Here is a 26,788-nt window from a genome sequence, read left to right as displayed (position 1 = left end):
AGTAATGAGTAAGTTTTTTTAGATAGCCAAGTTGGTCATTTCTGACATCTGCAACCACTTTCTTCCTCTGTTTTTGTATCCTAATGGGACTTACTTAGCTTTTTGACAAGGGAAATTCCCAACTGAGCTCACACACTAGGTAAATGCTAAACTCTCATCATGTCTCACAGCTCAATCTCTTGAGGGTTGCTGAGCTTTAGAACTTTTTCTTGATCCCTGCAAATTCCCAGGTAGCAAAGCCTTGCATCAGAGCACACTAATCCTAAACAGCATATATAGATCATCAAATAGTCCCTAGCGTACTCATTCACTCAGTTGATTCTCTGTTTGGTTTTCTAATATCCAAGAGTTTCCTCCATTTTTTTAAAACAGTTACAATTTCCTTTGTTATATTACAATAGGGTCTGCTCCTGCTCCCACTGGATTTAAAGGGAAAACTCCCGATCATTTCATCTGGAGCAGCATTAGTCCCTTAATATGTATATCTATATTTTAAGACAGGGAAAGATAAAACCCCAATTATTCCTTTTGGTTGAACTAGTGACAAAAATTGTGTGTGTTGAGATATGGGGAAGGGATGCTCCCTTTGAACCTCACTGTATTCTGAGGTTGGCCCCTGTACAAGGTAGAACCGCATCAGGGCTGCTCTAAACTTAGGTAAAGCTGGACATGGCCCCTAGAAGGTATTATGGCAGCCAGAGCTAATCGGAGTCTGGCCACACCCCTTTGCCAGGCCTGTGAGGCCTCTGCAGTCTGTATGGCATACTGAAGCCTATGTTATGAGTGTTCCTTTGGTGGACCGGTCAACCAAAGGAACAGACAAGAGCAGTGTAAAGGGGCCATGCAATGGAGACTCAGTACCCCTACTTTCAAACTGAATCAAATCAAATACTGTAAATTAATTAACTATTATTTTATTTGATTAATCTAGGTGCTATATTATGACATAATATAAGAAAAAACAATCTCTATGCCCTGGAATGTATAGGCTAGTAGAAAATGAAGAATACTTCCTGGTTTTCATTGTGGAAGTTTAGCACAAGATCACATTAACAAGAGATAAAGCATTTCAGCTATGAAATACAGTGCAGTTGGTTGAAGGTTGAATTAACAGGGTGACTTTATTCTGACATAGCTGCAGAGACTCAGACCAAAAAACATACGTCCTAACTGGTGGTTCTCTGTGGTGTGATTCCTCCGACAGGCCTGATAGGGTTCTTCATTGCTTTTGGCGTTGCTATGGGGAAGATGGGAGAGCAAGCCAAAATGATGGTGGATTTCTTCAGCATCCTGAATGAGATTGTAATGAAACTAGTGACTATGATCATGTGGTAAGTCAATATCGTAACTTCTAAGATACAAAAAACACACAAGACAAATCCTGCCACAGACTGGACACATTATATTTTATTGGCAATCCATACAACTAAAGATTTCGGCTCACTGGGTTGGTTCTTTAAACCATGACAAAGACGGCACCACTAGAATAACATTGTTTCCTTTTGGGTGTGGGGTGGGGTGATAATTAAGGTGCATTTTGAAACATTTCTGAAGATGACAGGCATGCTGTCATTTTCTGCATACAGGGCTCCAAGACATGCAGGCACCAGCTTAAGACCTTTAGCTCTAGTGTAAAAATATCACATTTATTCTAGTGGTTCACTACAGTAAAAAACAAACATCCCTTCAAAACATAACATTAAGCTTCTCCTGTGAGTCTAGCATAATAATAAACCGTAGGCTCAAAGGTATAATTACAGAGGAGCCAAGAGGCATGCTCTATTTCCAGTGTTCTACAGCAAAATTGGCTTGCCCAAAATATGCATTCCACCAAAATGAGATTCCAATGGTTTGCGTCAATATACGAAAGTCTCCTCCCATAGCCTCTGAGTCCACATGCAAAGTTCGCATTCTATAAAATCAGCAGAATAAGAGGCACTGAACTGAGTTGTCTCGCTAGGAAAGTGTGTGGCCTGCCCATTCAAAACAACTTCCCTTCCACGTCCCAGCAACAGAGTGACTCCAGCCAGTTGGGATGGAGGCCTTGTTTACATTTCTTGAGCAGGATTTTTTTCCTTTTGTATCACTTATTTGAGAATTGCCCCAGAGCTATTTACTGTTTATATACAGGTGCCAAGCATGCCTGTGTCATCTACAGATAGCCTTTCAGAACAGAACATGCTCCACAGCATTTGGCATAAAACCTATTGCTTTTGGTACGTTGTGGGTCCTGCACTAATGAACCAGAGCGAGAGAGGAAGCAAAAAGCCCCTTCACTCACCCACTCAGCACAGGACAATGTCATACCTTGGCTAGCAGTGGTGGGGAATGCCAGGAGCGAACACTCTAGGGTTTCTGGCAGCTTTAATTCACATACCACTTTGGGTTAGCATTTGTTTGTGTCAGGATTAGTCCCATGTCCCTTATGTACTGACTGCCAGCCGCTGTGAAGTGCAAGAATAGAACTGGCCACACCATTGCAACATATGCAACAAGACTCCCTGCTCTCCATGACCCCCTGGTGCCCCTGGAAGTTTGACTTCCTTTTAGTCACAGCACTAAAATATGCCTCCCTATGTGATTTAAATGAATTAAGCCCATTGGGGTGCTATTCATTAGGGCCTGGAATGTAACCGATTTGAGGTTTCAGGTGGAAGGCACTATATAAGAATGATGCTTACCTGTGTGAGACGGTGGATAATGACAGGCTCATTTTCCTACAGTCTATCTATTTTTCAGTCTGGTCCCTCACCACAAATCGACAGTGTAGCTTTAGCGAGGAAAGACATTTTGATTGCAGCATTTATTATAATCTGGTGCTCTCTAATGTATAGACCAGCAATGAATATAATTCTTCAAATTCTCCAAGAAACCGGGCTTACCAATATTCCATTTAAGCAGTACTGGCCAGCACACCCAGGGCAAAACTTATGTTGGTCTAATCAGTAATGTAAAGCTTCTGTTGGTTTCAGAGTTGTAATAACTAGAGCCTTACCAGTAGAACAACATTAGTTTTTCATTGATGAAGTGCACGTTCCTCTGTCCTAGAGGAGGGAGACTGAGCGATACCAGCAGTACCTCTTATTCATCTTGGCCCAGAATTTTTAAAGTTATTGTTGCAGGAGACGAGAATCAGCTTTTTGTGTTCATAAAGATAAAAACTTTCCTCCTTTATACAGAGGTGTCATCATGCCAGCTATTTAAAATTTCTTTGTGAAGAAAGCTCCAGGCCCTCGAGCAATTCCAGTGATTTGAGACTCTTATGAGCCATAAGAACATAAAATAAAGTTGGGCATCTGGTTGTTTGGGTACCAATACTAAATCCTGACACAGCAATATTTGAGAAATTGGTTACTGTCCATTCAGTAGGCTTTCTGAAAAACAACATCCATAAAAACAACTGGATCTACATCAACTACTGGTGTATCAAGGGGCAATGCAAACCATGGAACAGAGAAGCTAGCCATTCCTGTTTCCTGCCCAGCATAGCTTACCAGAGGGTGACAGCCAGCAGTAAGGGTAACCCATAACATGAATGCACAGTACTGGGTAGTAACTAATTACAAGACATTTATATATAAAGGCCTCATTTGTAGTGTCCCTACTCCAAATTTCTGTTTTTACTTCTCATATACATAATACTGTGGAACACACTATAAAAATGCCTATCTCAGTTTTTCAAAACACTCAGCCTACTACTAATGATGATACTGGTGATAACTGCAATGCCCTAACAGGAGTGTGTTTCTATCTGTGTCACTGAAGTAAAAGGGCCAGAGTTCAATGCCAGACTGGAAAACACGGTTATGCTTGGCTATAAGGTGGTGTCATATGCACACATACATACTATACAAATATACACTACAAATATGTACGCCATATCCATATTATTCATATATATTAATTATTTGGGAGTGCCTCTAAGGCTCAATCATCATACTACATTCCTCAGTCATGGTCCCGGGCCTAACATTCCTAGGCCTACCATAAGGGACTAAAAATAATTGGATAATAAAATCTCTATATCAGTCGTATGAGGGAATGTGCAGACTAAAAAAGACAGGTGGGGCATGAGTGTATGGATGGTAAAATAAGGTAACCACATAATAGCCCACTGGGTTATCTTTAGTCCATGCATTATGCTTTTCCGGGACAATAGGTAAACCTCCTCTTCATAAAAAGAAAAAAAGTGGGAGAATGTAGTTAGAGGAGGCCCTGAAACATAAGTTGTGTATCAGAGACCAGAATGAGGCCTGAGGCCCCAAACTAAAGTTATGGTCAAGACTTTGCTAACATAAAGGAAAGGTAAGCTCTGAGCCAGAGTCAGGCCCTGCTCACAGAAATTGGCAAGAAGGCAGCTGCAAATTTCACATATACACATATCTGGGGAAGCACACAAAGGGAACACACACATACAGCCAACTGTTATCAACATTGAACAGAGCAGAGCACCACACCGGTGACCTCTGACAATTGAACAAAATGTTTTTGAATAACATGTGCCTCAGTTAGGATGCAGTGTTTTTTGTGGCATGCTGTTTTAACCATTTAACAGCCATGGTTATAGTTTGCAATATTTTACATTTTAAGGCTACAGTCTCTGCCCTAGCTTTACAAATTATATTACATGTTTCTTCCCCATTATATTTTTGAAACTCTGTGGGGATTTGCAGGGAGAGGTTAAGGGGGTTCCCTAGCTCGCGGTTTTCTGTCATCTTAGATCACGAGTCCTATAGCGGACAGCTCGCTTACTCACCAGATCAGTGGTCGGAGTCACCAGTGTTGTCAGACATCACCATTGTGGTGCTCTGCTCTGTTCAATGTTGATAACAGTCGGCTGAATGCGTGTGTTCCCTCTGTGTGCTACCCCAGCTCTGTGCAGATAGCTGACACAGCAGATCTCAAGAGAACCCCCAATGACCACAGACTCCAATAAGGCACAAAGGCGCCCAGCCAGGTTTATTGCCAAACGAAACACAGTCTCTAACTCCCTGGATCAGATGTCTACGGTTCTGCTAGTACATATGTGCTTCCTGACAATGGACGCAGCTCAGTCAGTGGCAGGACACTCCAGACATCCACTCAGGGATGCATTCTTTTACACAGGTACAAACAAGTTACGCATCACTCCTGACGTATTGAGGTACAACCCCTCTATGTGTTAGGGTGCTGCCTCTCTCCTGGTACATGTTGGTTCGAACAAACAACTCTATCCATTATATTAGCCTTTTGACCCTGTCCTTAGGATGGGTCAGCCTGTTCCTCATTATTTCTGTGGAATGTGTTCGTACCAGAATGTTCTGGTGCCATCCTGGCACACGTTCATTCTTTTAGGACTTTATACCTTATAGATTTGTATATGTGCAATTAGCAGCCACCTTCTTGCCAACTTCTGTGAGCAGGGCCTGCCTCTGGCTCAGAGCTTAACTTTGCTTTATGTTAGCAAAGTCTTGACCATTACATTAGTTGGGGCGTCAGGCCTCATTCCGGGCCTCTGATACAAGGCTTATGTTTCAGGGCCACATCTTACTACAGTGGTGATGCTGTATATCCCTCTACAGGGATTATCCTTGGTGAATCTTATAGAAAAAACAGACTACACAGCAACTGGTGAAATGGTTTGAAATATTACGCCTAAATTTTTAAGTGACTAGTAAAGTAGGGTGTCATTTTTTGGGTGCGACACCTGAGAAAACTGAAAGAGCATGATTTTCAGAAAGCCCTTTGCACCTGCCCTCTGAAACTCAAATCCCTTCAAATCATCTCAAGTTAGGCACCCATAATCACTAGCCACTTTTGAAAACTTAGACCCCTCCCTATTTTATTCAGGAGGGACATTTTATTGTTTGCTCTTCCTCTAGAAGTGCAGTTTCCTCACAGCAGGAATGTTATAAAAAGAAGCTGAGCAAGATGAATACCACAAACCAGCATTTGCAAACATTCTTTACAATGAAAAATGTCTCCTTGCTTCAAACATGATGAGGATTTTCTTAAATCCCCTTTATTGAATCTTCACAAACGGTGACTGTTTACATGAATGTTTTGGAAAGGCTTTTCAATGTGGACTAAATTCATCCCTGTGCAGTGGAGCCCAGCCGAAACCTATGCAACATTTATGTCCCACTTAAACCTTCCTGACAAGGGTAAAAATGTATGGAAGTGACTTATAAACTTTATACTGATCCCCCTGAGGTGGAGTAAATGTTACCTTGTCTGAACTCACATTCACATGACATGAAGGCATTCCTCATCCACATTATTTGTCATTTATTAGAAGTATAATAAATGAACAACACACTCAATGCACACTCAATCTGTGGAACCCTTTGCCAGAGGATGTTGTAAAGGCCCAAACTATAATAGGGTTAAATAAAGAACTAGATAAATTAATGGAAGATAAACCTATCTATGGCTATTAGCTAGGATGGGCAGGGATGGTGTTCTTGTCCATTTCCAGCTTCTGGCAAACAGAGGCTGGGAATGGATGACAGGGGATGGGATCACTTGGTGATTACCTGTTCTGTTCATTCCCTCTGAAGCACCTGGCATTGGCCACTGGCGGAAGACAGGATACTGGGCTAGATGGACCTTTGGTCTGACCCAGTATGGCCAGTCTTATGTTCTTATAAATTATGTAGTACCAAAATGTGTTATTCTCATTTAAAATCAAGGAGCAGAAGAAATACCATGTAACTTAGGTGACCAATCACACACCACAGGTATAGAATCATAGAACATCAGGGTTGGAAGGGATCTCAGGAGGTCATCTAGTCCAACCCCCTGCTCAAAGCAGGACCAATCCCCAATTTTTGCCCCAGATCCCAAATGGCCCCCTTAAGGATTGATTTCACAACCCTGGGTTTAGCAGGCCAGTGCTCAAACCACTGAGCTATCCCTCCCCCCATCGAAAGCATATAGTTAATGTACAATCCATAGATTGAAAACTGCTTGTGGAAACCATTCAATGAGCATAAAATAGATTGGCTCACAGCAAAAATGGCTAGATACGTCAGATCATTTATCTTCAACAAATATTTCAAACCTGAACTTGATGAAAAATACTACATAATAGTTAAGTATTTTAACCAAAATACAGTATTCTTCAGTAAAGATCCAAAACACTTGCATGTATAGTACAGTTACTACCTGCTTATGGGATATTACTATAGGGCCAAAGCCTTAATCTGCAAACATACATTGAATTCAATGGTGGTGAGTAAAAAAAAATTGAGTAGAAATTGAGTAAAAACCTTAGGATTTGGCCCCTAAAGTATTGTAGTATGGCAGGTTCCTCTGTATAGGCTTTACTCATACTATATTAAGAGAGGCATGAAGGACAGCCACTGAACCACCATCATTCAGTAGTTCTGTGTCCTCTTCACATCTCAAAGTGTTCAGTCTAGAAGCCTGGATCTCTCTCCATAGTCCCACATGTTTTTGTGCACAGGTTTTATGGCTGCATGCTGCAAGGATCAGTTCCATCTGTTCTGTTTTTTTTTTTTCTAGGTACTCTCCTTTCGGCATTGCCTGCCTTATTTGCGGGAAAATCATTGCAATTAAGGACTTAGAAGTGGTTGCCAGGCAACTTGGAATGTACATGGTAACAGTGATCGTGGGCCTTCTCATCCACGGTGGGATCTTCTTGCCTTCACTGTACTTCGTGATAACAAGGAAAAGCCCCTTCACATTCCTTGCTGGCATTTTCCAGGCATGGATCACAGCTCTAGGCACAGCTTCCAGGTACTCCATGTGAACTGCCACCTTATTTATATTTTAGCAGCTCATTAGCTGCCATTTAGACATTATGCAGCTGCTGTTCTGACCTTTACCAGAAAGTTATTTTGTCATTAATACCAATCAGTAAACAGCTTTTGATCACCTTATTTCTATTTGAAAAAAAAATCTTTACCTCACATTCTCTAGACTTAAAGAGAGGCAGTATGGATAGTGGCATAGAGGCTGGATAGTGGCCCCAGGCTGAATGTCAGGGGACTGGACTTCTGTTCCCTGAGTAGCCCCTGACTCACTGTGCAAACAAGGTAACATCTGTGCTTTAGTTTCCTGCCCTGTAAAATAGGGATAATGTTACTTACCCACCTTGGTTAAGCACTTTAAGATCTGTGGATGAAATGCTATGAGTGTTATTAGTTATTAAATGGAAATGTACAGAGCCATAATTGTCACAGGGCTACATATTTGTCACAGTTCTGGGGTTAACTGCACTTCTGCCCTCCTTTGTGGTGTACTCAAGTATGCCCCTTTACATTGCAGGCCTCCAGAAGCACCTGTCTGTGGGTGGATACCCACATCCCTCTCTCTCCAGACCAGGGATTTAGCCTTGCTGTTCCCCTGCAATTCACGTAGACTATCCCAACAGCTCTGATCTCAGTTTAGCACCTGCAGTTCCGCTGTCTCTCAGGGGCTATGACAGTGTTTACCAATCACTAGCCAGCTTTCACAAAGTAAAGTACATTTATTTTAGGGCAAAAGCATTAGAGAAATATATCCTGAAACAAACAATTTGCATGCAAGCTAAGCTTACCAGGTGTTACCCATCTTCCACACGAAGACCCTGGCAGGTTCCACTGCTTCCCACTCTTCCAGCAGGGCTTTTGCCTCTTGGTTACAGTTTCATGAAAGTTTGAGGATCAAAGTGAGGCTCCCCCAGCCAGTTCAGGCTGACCCTTTGTTCCAAAAGCCCTTACTTTGTCTGCCACACCTTTTGAACTGGGTCTGAACCAGTATGTGCAATTTGCCCCAGAGGTGGTACTTCTCTGGAGCTGTTTATCTGTCCCAGGATCTGCAGTGGTTACCCCTGCTGATTTTAGTTCCCTGGGCTGGCACAGTAACCCTTCTCCTTGGAGCTAGCATACAATCCCCATCTCATGAAGGTAAATATAGACACACATTTATGAGTAATCCCTTTGCTCATAGCTTATGGTACATCTCAATATAGAAATATTTTGAATTTTCCACGTTTTCAAGGTCTCACATTTGTCACAATATTCACATTGCTGCTTCTAAATGAAGTTGCAATGCTAGGTTACAAGTAGGGAACACAAGAGGTAGATGAAGGTCCTGCACTCTCACCAGCAGTTCCACCCATGCCTGCTTCCTCCAGATTGGAATTTAGGAATACCTTGAGTGATGATATTGAATAGCACAAGCCGTTTAGTTAGTCTGAGACCTAGAGAACCAGAGTTTGTCTGTGCATTTTGACGTAAAAGTTCTATTTATATTTTTAAGAACTCAGCTCCCAGCTCTTCGCTACCAAAAAGGACACAACAGGTATCCCATGAGCTCTCTGCAAATTAGGACTGGGAACTAAATTTTGCCCAATCAGAAGGAAGGAGATACTCAAAATCTCATTGAAAATTCTATTTTTCTGTGTCTTTTGGCCATGTTTGGCAGGCTAAAGGGCTTTGGATAAGGATCTGAATTGTTTAGTCCTTCATCGAGCACAGATCTGTGAATCAGTAAATGGAAAGGGAGTAGGACACTGGATGACTCAGGAACCGGTAATAAGATATGGTGCTTTTTGCTAGGGATCATTGGTTTTCAATGGAAAATTGGGTTTGACTAAAATAAAGTCTTGTCCCTATTTCCCCAGAGCCAGACTGCATCTCCCATGATGCACCATAGCCGGTGACTTCTATGATGCACTGCAATGGCTCAACAAGACAGGAGATTGTGGTGGATCATGGGAGATATCTGGCCTGGGAGCCATGTGGCACTCAGGCAGCATTTCTGAATCAAAATGTTCAGTTTTCAACCAAAAGTTTTTGGCTGAAAATTGTTGTGTTATGTCCAAAATGTTTTGTTTTATCACCAAAACAATCACAATTTTCCACAGGAAAAATAATCTGTGTTACAGCCAGATCTCACCCATTGGTTCACATATAACCTGGGTCAGCAGTGATTGAAAGTCTTTAACATCTGACAGCTATTCAGAGCCTGTGTGAAATGATTCAGTAGTTCTCAGTCCAAATTCTTATAGACAAGTGTCCACATCACATCACAGTATTGCAGCTGGCACTCTTGTTTGGGGTCCTCACTGAGAAGCCAAAACTCTTGGACAATCAAACACTTCCTCATACCATGATTAAGATTGTTAGGACAAGATGGGGAATCCTGTACTGCTTCTACCTACCCTGCACTTTCTTCCAGAGATGATAAAAATCACTTCCAGCCCCGGGGCAGTCAATCTGGCACCATTCATGAGCACGGAATTCATCTATGCTAAAAAAGAGAGTAAAATTAAGGGGAAAAAGGCTTGCTTGTCCTCCAAATGACAAAGCAACACCTCAGTGTAAATGGCAAAACCAGGAGGAGTCAATTACAGCAGCCCTAGGTAGGCCACTACTATGTACACACTTTCATCTCTGCTCCAAGTTGTGAAAAGTGACTCATGGAGGAGAAAATGAAGCTTATTTAACTGAACTTCAATGGTGTGTCAGAGAACTGTTTTTCCCTTTCTAAGGAGTAAGATATGGAAATCCCTTTGTCATGGAAGCCAGCACAGCATAGCAGAGTGAAAAAACAGGGAGTACTCCTTTATACATTCAGCCATCTCCATACATGCAGTCTTATACATGGACTACTAAAGCAGCTCATGGGGGAACATGCCTTACATTTCCCATCTTGAAGTGAGATTATTCTGATTTTTTATATATACTCTAGTTGTGTCACATCACAGAATGAATATTTGATTGGCTGTGGTAAAAAACATTGCATGTTATAACTAAACCACATGGGTGCCGGAACAGAGTTGGCTGAACCTATTTACCAGGTTCATGGATCTCTTTTTAAAAAACCCTCAGCAAGTGAGAAGAGCAGGGTGGCATTATAAGCACAGGACCGTGAGCCAGGAATACAAGAACCAAATTGACCTCAGACTCTTACTCCATCTGTGATATTGAAGAAGTCACTTAATCTTTTGGTTTCTCATTTTATCCTTCTGTAAAATGGAGATATCTATATTTTTGTACTTCAGAGAGTCACTGTGGGGACTAAGTACTGAATGTTAAAAACTGAAGTTGCAAGGCAGTATATGCAATATGCAGTAAGGATTTATTGCAGTATACTTTAGTGAATTCAGCCCTTTGTTCTGCTCACTATAAGCAATAGTAAACATTCTTGTCAGACCAAAACTAGTATTGGTACAGTAATCAGGATGACCTTTGAGAAATTTCCATTAGCTCATCTGGGGGTATGCAAATGAGTTGGTACAGACATGTTTCACCTATCTTTATATTGAGCAACTGCTCTACAGGAATTTCCCCAGAACAGTGTTCATTTTCAGAGTTGACTCTGGTCAGGATGTAACCAAGTTCATTTAGTGAAGGTTGGATCAGAGTCAAACACTGAAAATGAAAATTACATCAATATATGTAATTGAATTGGATTCATTAATCTAGAGGCAGATCCTTCAGCTGAGCTAAGCACACTTAGGCAGCAGAGGAAGGAATCTCAACTCACTAGACAGAAAGAGTGGTTATGGAACTACTCTGCTGAGGATACTCAGGCCTAATGGGTGAAATAGCCTGCTCTGCCCCCTACAGAGGGGTGGCAGGGTAGATCCACACAAGCACCTGTTCCTCAATGCCAACCTTGCTGTCCCCCAAGCTCTGTGAACGAGGAGTACACAGGCCACTGGTTCCTCTGCAAAGAACACCTCCTCAACTGAAGAGATGCAGAATTTGACTCTTCAATATTGGTTTTAATTCCCATTGCAAAAAACCATTTGGCTCTGTGCTTTGAAAAAAAATCCAAGAAATAATTCATACATTGGGTAGAAAGTCCAGCTAGCCCCTGTGTGACCCAGAATCTGACCTCCAGTTAATACTGAAGTATGTCTTGATTGAAAAAAGGTTTATGGCCACAGGAGGATTGAAAAAACCAAAATTTGGCAAAGGAAGGGAAAGATGTAATGTTGCCAGCTTTCTAGGTACTAAAAATCTCGTATTAAGCGCTGTGCTTGTCTTTTCTATAGAATTCAGTAACTTCTATTTGGTTGCACGTTCTTTAATGCATGTATTGGACTTGAGAAAGGAAATGGAACAAGACCAGAACTATTGCAATTTTGCTATGACCATCATGCAAGAATATTGTGTACCACGTAACCCTGTCTTTGCTCATTTTTTCAGTGCTGGTACATTACCTGTCACTTTCCGTTGTCTTGAAGAAAACTTGGGTATTGATAAGCGTGTAACAAGATTTGTCCTGCCTGTTGGAGCAACAATTAACATGGATGGGACGGCCCTGTATGAAGCAGTTGCTGCCATCTTCATAGCACAGATGAATGGAATTGTGTTGGATGGTGGGCAGATAGTCACTGTGAGGTGGGTTCTATATGTTTCTGCAAACTGGGTCTTTGATTTAGAAGGCTGTATAGTATGAAGATGCAGTGATGGCTTCTGAATGCCTATGGATTCTTATACAGTGAAATGTATGGACTTTGACTTCTCACAGTGGTATTGAATGGATAAGACCGTTAAATAGCTATGGCCTCAATTCATGGATTCTAAGACCAGAATGGACCATTGTGATCCTCTAATCTGACTTCCTGTATTAACACAGGCCATAAGACTTCCCAAAGAGATTCTCCACTGCCTTGCACTGTGTGTCATCATTTGTGACTTCTGGGTTAGTAACATTTTAAACTCATTTTGCACAGGAGTAAATGACAACACGAGGAGCAAGGCAATGGTCTTGTCTGTCCAACATAATAATAAACTTAATTAAATGTAGCGGGATGCTCCAAGGTAGGTACAGGACATTAATTATTTAGAAAGTCCATCTGAGTACTAATAGAAAAAGACTTTCCCATAAAAAGTATCCATATGCATATGGTTAGCTTGTGTTATTTCCTCTCATTTTGCCAGTTAATAATAAAAATAATGGCCTTGGTGCAAGGCATTTTCAGACTGTGAGTGGGCAATGGTGACAAAGAGAGATGGCTGCTGTGTAATGTATTCTGGCATAGTCCAGATGAGCAGAGGGATTTCTTGGGATCTGCCAGTAGACATGAGAGCAGCCCTTATGCACTTTTAAACTTGTCCTAGGGCCAGTTTGGCTCTGGGCAGCCCCTTTGATTACGGGGAAGAGGGCCATATATGCCTCCCCAGCCGACATTTACAATGAGTGTTGCTGTGGCACAAATACTGATGTAGCCCTTGAGTTCCTAGAGGCAAGGCTAGGAGTCACAGGGTACTTTACTCATCACTTGACAGCTCCTCCTCCAGGCTGTTCTGGGGATTAGTTCTGCTCAGCTAACACCCCTTTCCAGCAGCTGCACTCCCTCACTCTCTGTCTGCAGCCCTTCTGTTGCTCCAGGAGCTGCTGCTTCCCCTTTGTGATTCAGCCTCCTGCACAGGACACTAAGTGGTTTTCCCTTCCGGGGTATGATACTTTCTAGGTACCTCTAGACAAATAGCATTCAACAATCCTCACATCCACTGCCTTACCCCTGTAACAGTCTGCTAATTCACTGTCCCTGGCAATACCACTCTGGCAGGATTAGTTGGTAAGGGAACCCAGGCCTATCCTGTACTCTGGGTTCCAGCCCAGGGCTCTTTACCAAGCAGTCAAGATCTGCAGCTTCCCTAACATTACTGCTCTTGCCCTAGGACTACTTCCTACTCTGCTTCCACCCATACTAGTCAAGTCCCTCTCTCCTAGGGTCTACTAGGTCCTATTGGGATTCCTCACCCTCTTTTTCTCAAGAAGAGAGACCACCACTCTTCACCCCACAGCCTCCTTTTTGTTGCCAGTCTCTTGGCTTTATGTAAGCCCCATCTGTTCCCTCACAGGTGAGCTAGATTCCAATTAGTGGCTGCCTCCTAGCCTAAATCTCTCTCCTGTCTGCCACTTAATTGGTTAATTGGGTCTGCCTGGCCTAATTCAGTCCTCCCCACCCGGACTACATCAATGCTCACTAAGGGACATTTAGTGTGCTCCAGCAGGGTCCACTCAGGGGAGTTGGAGAGGAAAACGCTTGTGTGCTCTTCAGTTCATATCCCCATAGTCCAGACTCTGGCACAGCAATCCAGCAAAATCTCACGTGCAGGTGTAGAACCACTTGGTCATGTTCAAGAGGCACTAGAGGGGTACAAGTCTGGTAGAAGCTGGAACATGTCTGGGTGAGGGGAAGTGGCACTGAAGACAGCTTACCTGCCAGCTGGAGAATAGGTACCCCAACCAGGCAAGTCAAAGAAAAGGAAACTTCAGATAAGTCTAAGGGGGGATGTAAGTAACTACCAACAGGGTTTATATTTATCTATTTCTATATTAATAACTTTTGCTGACTGTTCCAAGTGGCAGGGTATCAGATCAGTCCTGTCACATGAAATGAGTTTGACACCCCTGAGCTACCATTACAGCAAAATAGACTGGAGACTGTAGATCTTAAATTCTACCTCAGTGTGCTTTCGTTAACCCCGAGTACAGTAGATATATCCCTATTATGTCAAATCAGTACATATAGAACTACGTTGAAATATCTGGAAGCTAAAAGGAATACGCACATTTAAATTAGGTTAGTATAATTTTGGCATGTTTTACTGTAACCCAATTTAAAGTCATATTTGATCCTGTGACTAAAAAAAGAGAATGGTAAAGTTATGACTGTTGCTGCTGAATTCATTTACAATGGAAAATATGACAGATGCACCAAGCTTGACATTTTGAATCATAATAATTCAAACCACACATGAATGCTGCCAAGTTTGCCTTTTCCTTGTGTCTCTAATCCACCCACCTTCGTCTTAGCTAACCCCTTTTCAGGATAAAGAAGTGCCCGCACTGGAATTTCTAGTGTGGCATTTCTTGCCCAACTATATTAGTAACATATTTTCCAGTTCTTTGCCTCCTGCAGGTTACTTACAATAGTAACATACGGTTTTAAAGGGGTTAGGCTGCTTCTCTCAAAGGCAGATGCTGCAAAGTTGGACCTTGAATAATACAATTTAGTTTTTAGAAATAAGAACATTCTTTTTAGTGGTGAGTTGCTAATAAAATATTTGCTGCCAGAGGAAGTTCTGGAACTTGTTGACCACAAGTCTTGGTGAACCTGAATTATTCCTCCTGCTCCTACTCTAAAGAATTGACTCACTGTGCCTGATTCAGATCTTGCACCATGTGTACACTAGTGCAGTTGACCCCCTGAACTTCCCAGAATGATTCTTGATGTATGTTGGTCTGAGATCTGAATGAGTTTGGCAGAGAGCAACTCTTTCCCCAGTGCAATATGATGGGATGACATTTGTGTTGTGACACTCATACTATGTCCTGATATGACAATGCAAATGGCTAGAAGGTTGTTCTCTTATATCTGCCAAACCCAACTAGCAATGCTGGGGTTAGGTTCAAATGACCCAAATGCAGGCTCAGGCAGGCTTAGCAATTCTCCTTTTTGCACCTCATATCTGTCGTTTTGGCATTTCTGCTTTAACCCAACAACCAGACCTGGCAAAGCAACCTACCCCTTGGAGATGATAATCCTGGAAATGGTAGGGGCTCAAATGCTGTGTCCTCACATTAGCACCATGGCTGTAGCCAAGTATTTACCCCATGGAGGCACTTATTCCCCCACCCCTTTATTGGAAGCACTTTAAAATCTTCCTTGGTGAACTCACAGCATCTCAAATTTAGTAGTAAATTGTGTGATCTATTTCAGAAAGACAGAGACTTCTTTTATACTTTTTATTGTTCCTTGGCTGCCTCACTGCCTAATGTATTTTCCATTCTACAAAGGAATGCCCAGTGTCTCTGTAGCCTGGTTTTTCAAACTTCCAGCATTTGTAGCATAGACATTCACTGTACTTGACTTTCACATTCTACTAATTGGAGCAAAAGCAGACATGGCTTTGGATTTGCAAAACCTAGTTGGCTGAATGTTGGTTTTGCAAACCAGAACAAGAGAGCTTTGTATCTGGGCTTGGTTTATCACAAGCTCCCAGAGTTTGGAGCATGTGACTGTAGGAGACATAGTCTTTCACCATTTCCTTATTGATAACAACCAATTCCCCCACACCGTTATCTCACAATACAAACTGCAAGTTCCATAAATTAACATTAATGAACTGCACTGGAAATTCAGCCTGCAGTAATTCCAGTTGGAATGGGGATGTGGATCTGGGCAAAAGCCCTGGATTCAAACATCCCCGAAATGTAGGGAAGAAGGTTGAAAATCAAAACCAGGCTAACAGTAGGAATGTTGCAAATTGACTTTATCTTTATAGTAGTCTGAACAAAACCCCCAGATCTGAACTTTCTTAAATTGGAGTTGGTGGAGGAACAGAATCCTCCAAACTGTGGCTTGATCTCATCTCTAGTAGCTATGCAGCCCTGTATTTTCTGGGAAATGTCAGTGAAAACCAACCTTTTGTTTTGATCAAGTGAGTACACGTTGAAAGTTACACCCTCTTTGTTGTTACCCAATAATGTGTTTATTCTTACAGTCTGACAGCCACCTTAGCAAGTGTTGGAGCTGCCAGTATACCCAGTGCAGGACTGGTCACCATGCTTCTCATCCTCACCGCGGTGGGTCTCCCCACTCAGGACATCAGTCTGCTTGTTGCTGTTGACTGGCTCTTGTAAGTAATAGTGACTCCATGATTCCGAAGAAGTCATCATGTACTTTCTTTAAGTAACAAATAATGATTTACTCTTCTCTGCTACCTTTCAATCCTGGATCTCAAAGCACTCTACAATATACCTATTGTACAGATGGAGCAAGTGGGGAACAGATAGGTGAAGTGGTTTGATACGGGCCACTTAAGTCAGCATTAGAACAAGAAATAGAACCTAAAGGGCAGATCTAAACTGTGGCTGATGTAACTTGCCATAGTTACATTGAAGTCAGTTGACTTCAATGGAGCTATGACAACATATACCAGCTGAGGTTCTGTCCCTAAGAGGCTTGACTCACAGACTCCTGCCAAAGCCACTACATTCCCTAGAGATACGTAACCTTCCAAGCTGTTGTTCCAAACTACAAACACAGTTCAATAACAGTTATTCATCTCTGCTTTTATGTTTCCCTATTATAATTCTTGTCTAAATTGAGGGATGGGTACTGAGTCTGTGGATTACACTGCAATGATGTCTGTCTAGAACAGAAGGATTTTATATGGCATTGGGCATTTGTATTAATAATATAATCTCCAGTTACATTAGCTAGAATGAAAGTGCTTCAGGCAACTGCTTGAGGTTAGGAAGAAATCCTCCCACCCTACCCCCATGATAATAGTTGTCTGTTATGCTATAGGAGTCTTACATATTTCTCTGAAGCATCAGGTACTTATGGAGCTACAGATGAGATGGACCACTGATCGATCCAGCATAGCAAGTTCTACATTCCTAATAGAATCAGGTTTCTTCATAAAATTCTTCTCAACAAAGACACTGTAGGATGAATGTCCTAAAGGAGCCCACAAACTGAATGAAATGAGAAAGCAGACTGGAAAATGGAAGGAAATTCCTGGTCAGTTTTTACCAGGAAATTCTCTAAAATATGACCTTACCTACCTATCAACCTCAGGGTCTTGGAGTTAGAGTCCTTTCAGTGCCATTGCAGATAGTCAGCCAAGAGACATCAACCTGTTCCACCCTTCTCCCAGAGCTTTCTGTCCCTCACCTCTGGGATTTAGAAGCCCCATTAATAATTATAACAATAATAATACACCCAGAGTTAGATCCTTAGGTGCATTTTAGTTTGGAGGTGTAGATATCTTTGTGCCACCTTGCCACAGAGTTCCCAGGGACCAGTTCAGCCCATCAACACAACTTAGAGCAGTCCCAGGGCTCCTCTAAGTTGCACTGATTGGTGACAGACCCCTAGAAACCTTTACATCAGCCTGAATTACTGGAGCACAGTTCTCTCCGGTCACTGCCTTTCCTGCTTCAGCACACCACTACACAGCCTAAGCTATAAGGTTGCAGGCAGTAATGCTGGGAAGAAGTGTAACTCTAGCTATGCAGCTTTATACCACTTACTGATGTCCCCAGGCCAGGGGAATCCCCAGTAGCCCAACTGACGCATCTTCAGTGCGTTGTGCCATTGGAGTTATGCAGAAGGGGCTTAGCAGGGCTGAGTATTTGGCTTTGAAACTTTAGTGACATAATATGCTATTTATCCCTTGTTGCCATTGGCCCTTGTTGCCGTATTGGGAAGCATTCAAGGTCTCAATCCACACCGTAACATAGCTCCTTTAGCCATCCTTCTGTGATATATCTGCTAGATCTGAGATGAGGGATTTTCTTCAATTACAGCCAGCGTATCACCCTGTCTGTGACACACCAGTGTCTAAGAACAGTTCACAGCTCCAGTCCCAGTTATAGGGGAAAATGAGGCAGGAATTTACAGCTGGGGCAAGCAAAGGGAAAACATGATTTTTAAAAATATATTGTAATTGTGTGAAATCATAGCTCAGAATGGGGAACCAGGGTGGGGCTCAGCAGGCAGCTGGCGAAGGGAAAAGAGGATATTATGTGGTTTTAAATATATTGGTGAAGTCATGGCTCAAAACAGGAAAGCGGCGTAGGAATTTGCAGCTAGGAGTGGAAGGACAAGCAGAGGTCCATGTTCAGGTTTTAAATATATGTTTTCATTGGAACTCAAAATAGGCCAAGTAGATAGCGTTCTGCTACTGGTAGGAGGATGCGTAAATACAGCATGTGGTTTGTTTGGGTTCTTAGGGAAATGTCATTTTAAGCCCTACCTACACTAGCGAACCTCAGAGCCGTAATTCATGAGTAGTGCTGCTCCACTGGTGGGAGCTACAGTGTGGGCAGGGCTCAGACGATTTTACCTCTGTGTCATCTAGCCCTGCTCGGAGGAGGGTTAAACGACAGGGGAGTAGCAATGCCTGTGCCATGAAGCTGTGTTGGTGGTGAATCCCAGTTATGAAGCTTGCTAGTATAGACAAGGCCAGAGTCAGAGAAGGAACCTCTGAAAGGAATGTTACAGGATTGTTTCCAAGTGAAAGACAAGCCTGGAACCTTCTCCCAGACTGGGAGGGCTTTGGGGTTCTTTGGCCTGACAAGCAACAGTGGAATCCATAGTGATAATATCAGAGGCTTATTTCAGAGTAGCAGCCATGTTAGTCTGTATTCGCAAAAAGAAAAGGAGTACTTCTGGCACCTTAGAGACTAACCAATTTATTTGAGCATAAGCTTTCGTGAGCTACAGCTCACTTCATCGGATGCATTCAGTGGAAAATACAGTGAGGAGATTTATATACACACAGAACATGAAAAAATGGGTGTTATCATACACATTGTAAGGAGAGTGATCACTTAAGATGAGCTATTACCAGCAGGAGAGCGGGGGGTGGGGGGAAGAGAAAACCTTTTGTAGTGATAATCAAGGTGGGCCATTGCTAGCAGTTAACAGGAAGGTCTGAGGAGCGGGGGCAGGGGGAGGGGGGGAAATAAACATGGGGAAATAGTTTTACTTTGTGTAATGACACATCCACTCCCAGTCTCTATTCAAGCCTAAGTTAATTGTATCCAGTTTGCAAATTAATTCCAATTCAGCAGGCTTAGTGTCAAGGCTCAAGAGAGAAAAAAAGGAGGCAAGTTCTGTATATCTTGTCATGCTGATAAAGCTAATGAAACATTCAGGGCCTGATTCTGACCTCGCTTATGCTAGTTTTACACCAGTGTAAATCCATTAACTTCTGTGTGAGATCAGAATCAGGCTCTCTATTAACTGACTGAGTGATAGATATAAATACAGGAGATGGATACAGGTACAAACAATCATGATGAGCCTGATATCTGGAACTTGTCTTGGAACTGGATGCAAATCAATACAGTAGAAATCTTTTAAGAATAGCAATTATCCTGGCATTTCAGGTCAAATTAGAAAAAATCTTGCAAAAATGGCTCATCTTGTGAGCTTTTTATTGTTCAAGATGAAAGGAAAGATCACAAAATAACCTGATTTGACAGGATTAGGCTGAAATCTCACAGAAAACAGCTTTCACAATTTCAGAACACTCACATGCAAACCTGAGTTTTGACTGGATCTCAGCCTTGACTCTCCATCCCCTCAAATTGAGGCTTAAGGGAGTTCTGGATCTAGAGCAGATCATATCCTCATTGGTCCCTCTCTTTTACAGAGAGATTGGGTAGAAAGACAGACACACAGAACTTTATCAGGCAAATTTACCAAGCTTTCACAACTCTCTCAGTTTAAAACTAAACAAAACACAGTGGTGACATTTAATAGGAAAGCATTATATGCCAACATCTGGAATGAATCCAGCATCATTAGCTGTAGCCAAGAGCTGGCTACCTTCCAGCTGTGAGACTGACCAGCTTAGCAAATGCCATACCATGGGCCCAGGTGCGGAAGTACTTTGCACTGGGAAAACTGCTCAGATCCAACATCTAAAGCAGACACCTACATTCAGAAACACAACTGGTAAAGTCTGCATGACATCTGAATCTTTTCTGTAGCTTGTGTAACATGGGTCTAAATTCAAAATGCTTAGGCCCACATTCCTTGGGAAAGTTGAGATTTGAATGTTATTGCTTAGGTCTGTCTCTAGAATGTAAACTCAAGTAGAATGAAATATGAAAAACAGAAGTAGCTATTCCCCTAAGTGCCAACAAGATGAAGGCAAGTTAAGCATGTCACTTTTTGAGTCAGTGGGAGCCTTGAAGAATTTATTTAATCTCCTTTTTAGGATCATTTCTAGGATCTAGAGTATCTAGTCAAGAAACTCCTTGGAAGGGACAACGTCTTTTTACATGCTAGTATTAATAATAACACCCAACACCACTTGGTGGACCCGCTTCTCCTCTCACTCATATAGTGGTATAACTTTATTGCCTCCAGTGCTGCTAACTTTGATTTATACTGGAGTGAGTGGAATACAGAGTCAGACCTATGAGCCTGATCCAACTCTCATAAAAGTCAATGGGAGCTGGATCTGATTCTACAAGAGAAATAACATAAGTATGAGAAATCCTTTCTTCTTCAGATCTCTGGGTTTCATCATTGCTGACCCAGCCATCAACCATGTGTTGATTCTTCTGATCTTGACATTACTAAGTATTTTGGGTAGTTGGAAGAGAGAGAGACTCCTTGTGTTCCCAAAATATTTGCTGTATCTCAGCAGAAGCCAGGTTGACTCCCTTTCTCAGTCTTCATTTCAGAATTCATGTTTCAGGCTACATTGAAGTCGATATGCTGCACAAATAATTTACTAGGCCAAATTTTCCTCTTATTTACACTGATGCAACCCTATTGACTTCAGTGGGGTCATACCACTGTAATCAACATAATTTGGTCTATTGTTTTTAAGAAAAAAATGAATGGAACCTTCTCTCTTTACCCATCCTTCTTCTCTGGATGTAATCATCCTGACTGAAGTCAATGGGAGTCAGTGGGGCCAGGATTTCACACTCCGTGTTTCCGTTAAGTCAATCTAGCCCAGTCTAAAGTGAATAGTTCTGAAACATTGTGCCGTTAGCTTAGTTGAATGTCTTTTCTTGTCTACTAACAGACACAGATAGATTGAGGCATCTCCTCACCTTTTAAATATAAAACATACTGGAACTATATTTGTGGATTCTGGTCTCCACCTCCTGTCTTGGCATTCTGAGCACCCTGGAGCGGCATTAATGAATTCATTCAAGATGTAACACTATTCACTCAAAATTATTCAGGCGTTCTATAATGTTTCCATGGAGATCTTATTGCTGAGTACAGTATATTTGATGGGTTTTATTAAAAAATGAACCCTCTGCAAGTAATATTTTCCAAGTCTGCCACTTCCACTAGAATTAGGATCATACGTGCATGACATAACTGTGTAAAAACTTTCACTCAAGCAAAGCAAAACTGGAGGGATTTTTCCTTCTATAATGTTTTGTTGTGAGTATTGGCCATAAATGAAAAATGTTTTTCACACTTTGGTACTATTTTGATGAATATTTTGCAAAAAATTTGCTGATATGCTTATGAAATTCCACCATAATTGTCAGATACAATGGCAAAATAATGAAAAACACTTGTGAAATAGATTCAATTGGGTTTTGTAAATGTTTACACTGAATTTTTTTGTCAAAGCGCTAAACAAAAGTTTCACTCATAAGGATATAAAATGATTAGTAGTAGTTAACTGATTTGTAAATCAGATTTAAACTTTTAGCACAGTGCTGAGCGGCAGTACAATGCAAACCTAGTACCAGCAATATTAGAAAGAGCAGGGAAAAAGCAATGTTGTCAAATCAATGACTGTCATGTGGAAAGGAATTCTACCAACATGGAATTGTACATGCCTGCTTTTCTGTCATTTGATCAAAGTTCATATTGCTCAATCTTCCTGAGTAGACTTGGGTTTTTTGGAAATACACCTCAGCCTTTCTGTATTCCCATTTCTGAGTGACTCCCTGATGAAGCAGAAACCAGGACACCACAAGGATTCTTCCCTTGCTTGCTGTGGGTTTGTTAGATTAGAATTAACAGAGTTTTCTGAGGATGCTTCTGTCCAGCTAATATCGGTAGAGGGCTACAGATTTATTAATTATTATTATTATTATTATTATGTTTTACATTTTGGACGCTAAAAGAATTTCAAAGCACCTTTCAAGTTAAATAGACATTCACAACACTATACATGGATCACTTCCTCTGCCCCGGAACCACAGCTGCCTCTTGGGGTGAAATGTGACGTTTTAACAGTCCCACAGTGTTGTTGTTGTCATTTACATCAGTGTAAACCCAGTGTAAAGTGGCACCAGACCAGAGTGAAAGCATTTTACATCTACTTGCACTTAATTTACACTGACATAAATGACTACATCAGGTGCAATGGAGCAGCTCAAGTGTCTGCTATAGGCAGGAGGCATGGAATCAGAGCCCTGAAACCTGTTCTCAGACAACCTCCCTTTAAAAACTTGCACCTCAGCAGGGTTCTGGTGTGGGGGAGAATCTATTCCTTCATGGTCAGAATCACCAGCAGTGTAAAAAGGATACTGGAGAAAGGTAGGGCCTCCACTGTATGGTCTAATGTCTGCAAGTGCCAACAAATATGTTTCCTTGTAAAGAAGCATGTGGGCCTAATTTGGCATCAACTTGCAACCCGGAGGCTCTTATTACTGAAGAAGTGTCACTGGTTTATCATTTCACAGGTTATGACCTATATTTTGTTGGCACATACACCCGATCAATACTGGCAGTACAGTATGAATGGGCACAGTGCCACTGTAACAGCTGGCCATGTGTCTGTATGGTGCGAAGTGACCAGAATCCAATAGGTGCATTGAAGGTTTGAGTCCCATAGCGAGATTTCACATCATCTTCCCATAGCTTCCTGAGTTTGAATAAAGGGGAGAGGCTATTTATTTATACCACCCGAGAGCTGGAATACATCACTAAATCTAAAAATAATTTCCTCTGGTTGTGTAAAGAGAATTCGTGACCCTGATGAATTCAGGTTAATTTACTGACAGTGAGGTGGGAAGGGCATATCGATATGAAATCTCCAACCCAAGAAGCAGGCACTTTACAGATCTCAGCAAAATACAAAATACAGTTTGGTGTTTCTTTGGACAATCACTCTGCCACATCAGGGAACCAGATCTGTGACTGTGGACATCTGTGCCATGGAAGTTTGTATATAGTTTCTGTTTGAATAGTCCCCTGGGAAGGCAATTCTTTTCAACTTCTCTTGAAAGCTAAAATCCTTTCCACTCTAAAGATCCCATAAACGTTCTGTAGAGGATAAATGACAGCAGCAGCAGCACCTGCAAAATTAGGCACTCCTTTCATCCTGAACTTTCCGCTTTCCCTAATAGTGAACTCCAAACTGATTTATCATTAACTATCAAACCTGTCTGTCTCTCCTTCTGCAGAGACCGGATGAGAACATCAGTAAATGTTGTAGGAGATTCTTTCGGTGCTGGCATTGTGTATCACCTCTCCAAGGCAGAGCTGGAAAACCTAGATTCCCAGCAAAAGGGGCATGAAGACATTGAAATGACCAAGACTCAGTCAATTTATGATGACATGAAAAATCATAGGGAAAACAACTCAAACCAATGTGTTTATGCAGCTCACAACTCTGTCATAGTAGATGAATGCAAGGTACCTTTCACATTTATGGATATTGAGACTTGTATATAGCTGTGCATGCTGTGTTTTACTTCATTTTTTAACCTGCATGTATTTTTTTTTTATTGTTTCACAAATGTGACAGTCTCTGTGAATCTCAGACATTAAGTAAGTTTAAAAAGTTACAAAGATTTTTTGCACTCTTCTTAAACATGGTATTTGAGGTGAAAAATCATATACAATGTTTACATATCAAAAACTAAGGGATTATGCAGCGTATTATGGAATATTCCAAGACAGACAGAATATGGCTATCTACTTAGTTTCCTTTGTTAACAGAGAGTTTATTGCTGCTCAAATGAAGGCTAGCTGCAAACCAAGTGCAAGTATTGTTATTTGATGGCAGTCTTCCATGATACGCCATAAAGAGACACACGTGTTAAATGCACCATATCAGCTGATCGCTCCAGCACTCATACAGCACATGTATGCTTTTCTTTCATCATCATTCTTGGTAGTCATTGTAAAAATACAAACTTTGCAATTTCTATCTAATCTTCACTGTAACTAACCTGGATTTTAAAAAGAAAAAAATGTCTTGATTAGAGTGAAGCGAACTTCAGAAACCCTACCAGTTGAATGAAAAGCTAGGTTGAGTGATTTGTGTATAAAGGTTTACAAGGCAACCAGGACTCAGACAGGCCTGATTAAAGTAAAAGGACAATATTTAATTGAAAAGGGAAAAATTCAAAACCAAATTAAAACTTTTCATGTTATGGCCAATTTTTTCTTTAGCTGCTTCTCCTGCTCCTCCCACCTGATTGTATATCAAGTGACCTGTTCCATATTTTATCAAAACATGTCTAGATTGGCTAGTGAGTCAACCACATCCAGATATTTGTCTACAGAAAGAAAGAGAAAGCTTGTGGTTTCTCTGGCACCTTTAAGTCTCCACAACAGATTTAGAATATGGACATGAGTCCCATCTCTACTAATCCAATTGCTAAATTATCATAGACAATGGAGATGGAAAAGATTTATGATGTCATTGTCCCCACCCCTAAGCCAAAGACCATTCTTCACAGTACATTTTTTCAGAGGTTTGCCCTATCCAGGGTCAAATGATTTGTTTGAAAAAAATTTGAATTAACCAAAGCTTTCATTTTGTTCAACTTTTTTTTTCATGGAATTTTTCAGTTTTTTTTTTTTGATGAAGTTAAGATGAATGAAACTTTTCATTTTGAATGAAAAAATCATTTTGTTTTGGTTTTCAATTTTGGGGGATATTTCCCCCCTCTCTCTTCTCTTCTCTTCCCTTTCATTCTACTGGAAAATCAAGAAGAAATGGGGGAAGTAGGGTGCGGGGAAAGAAATAAAAATTTGAAAATTGAAACAAAATGAACTTTTTATACAATTTTTTGTGTTTTTCTTTTGAAAGGAAAAGAAATTGTCTGGCAATATCCATTTCTTTTAAAAAGACATTTTTCATGAAAAAAATCGATTTTTTTTTTTACCAGTTCTAGACCGGATTGATGGGATTTTTATCACTTCCTTTGAAAAACCATTTCACAGTCTGATAAAACTGTTCCTCTTCCTAAAGAAGTGGAAAGAACCAATTACCTTTGATGTTAGAATCAGTCCTGGGTTTTTTGGCCTGACAATTACTGGCTGATTCTATTGGATTTAGTGCTACTAGGAAGCACCTGAAGTCGGGTGACCAGATGTCCCGATTTTATAGGGACAGTCTCAGTATTTGGGATTTTTTTCTTATATAGGCTCCTATTTCCCCCCCACCCTCTGTCCTGATTTTTCACACTTGCTGTCTGGTCACCCTAACCTGAAGATACACTCTGGGCTTGATTTTAAAAGGCGTTCAGAACATGTACCACTTCAGGACTTTTCAGGACCAGTCCGTCTTTCATTTAAAAGATACCAACAAGCCATAAATTACTGGCTGTGTTACAATCGCCAAACACAGTGGGATTTTGAGGTTTAGGTCATCACTTGCAGATGATGCTCTGGTGACACTGCTACCAGGAACTTTTTAAGGTGGGATTTTTGTTGGACAGATCCACAGAGAAACTGGATTGAGCTACAAAGGTTCCTCATTACAGGAACTCTCAGAACCCAGGGAAACAGAACTTCCCTAATTTTGTCTTTCATAATGGTGACGTTTGCTCCTTCCCCCTTCTTGCACTCTACCAGTGCTGAGCTAGCCAGGTTTTTCCCTCAGCTAATTTTCACCCCCGCCCCCAAGTCTCTTTTAAGAACCTCAAAAGGGAGTGATGGATGCACTAGTCCATCCCCTCATTATTTTGTTCACCAGTTTGCTCTAATTTCAAACACACCAATTTTGGTTCATTGTTTTCCAGTCCCACACTGTTCTTGTTTACCAGACATGAATTTAACACAATTCTTGAATTATATCAGGAGGCCTTTTTTGTTTGGATACCACTGACTCTTAAGCTAGCAAAATTTGACACTTGTCATTGTTTTAGGCTTGCTCTTCATTGGGACCCTAATTAGTACATTCAGGTGTATGAGAGGAACCTTGACCTTGTAGAGTAAACACAGGACTGGCCTTGGGCAAATACTTGTCTGGCTCAGTGTCCTCACCTGCCAAATGGGGATAATAATACTTACCTACCTCACAGGGGTGTTGTGAGGATTAGCTGATATTTGGAAAGCACTTTGAACATGTAAAGTGCTCTACAACTG

At 41.3% G+C, this 26,788-nt stretch overlaps 1 protein-coding gene across 6 annotated transcripts in view; it reads left to right on the top strand.

The window, feature by feature from the left end:
- Positions 1 to 26,788, top strand: part of SLC1A2 (solute carrier family 1 member 2) — a 118,425-nt gene that overhangs the window by 79,700 nt on the left and 11,937 nt on the right. For all 6 annotated transcript variants that reach the window (XR_012159391.2, XM_073347976.2, XM_073347974.2 and 3 more), the window contains 5 exons: positions 1,205 to 1,331; positions 7,507 to 7,740; positions 12,147 to 12,341; positions 16,461 to 16,595; positions 23,872 to 24,103. Coding sequence is in view for 5 of the 6 variants with exons in the window: in XM_073347976.2 (XP_073204077.1) it covers positions 1,205 to 1,331; positions 7,507 to 7,740; positions 12,147 to 12,341; positions 16,461 to 16,595; positions 23,872 to 24,103 (923 nt within the window). In the remaining variant the exon portion in view is untranslated. The remainder of the gene's footprint in view (positions 1 to 1,204; positions 1,332 to 7,506; positions 7,741 to 12,146; positions 12,342 to 16,460; positions 16,596 to 23,871; positions 24,104 to 26,788) is intronic.

Source organism: Lepidochelys kempii, chromosome 6 (assembly GCF_965140285.1).
Source record: "Lepidochelys kempii isolate rLepKem1 chromosome 6, rLepKem1.hap1, whole genome shotgun sequence".
Taxonomy (NCBI): domain Eukaryota; kingdom Metazoa; phylum Chordata; order Testudines; family Cheloniidae; genus Lepidochelys; species Lepidochelys kempii.
This window is presented reverse-complemented; position numbering and strand designations above follow the sequence as displayed.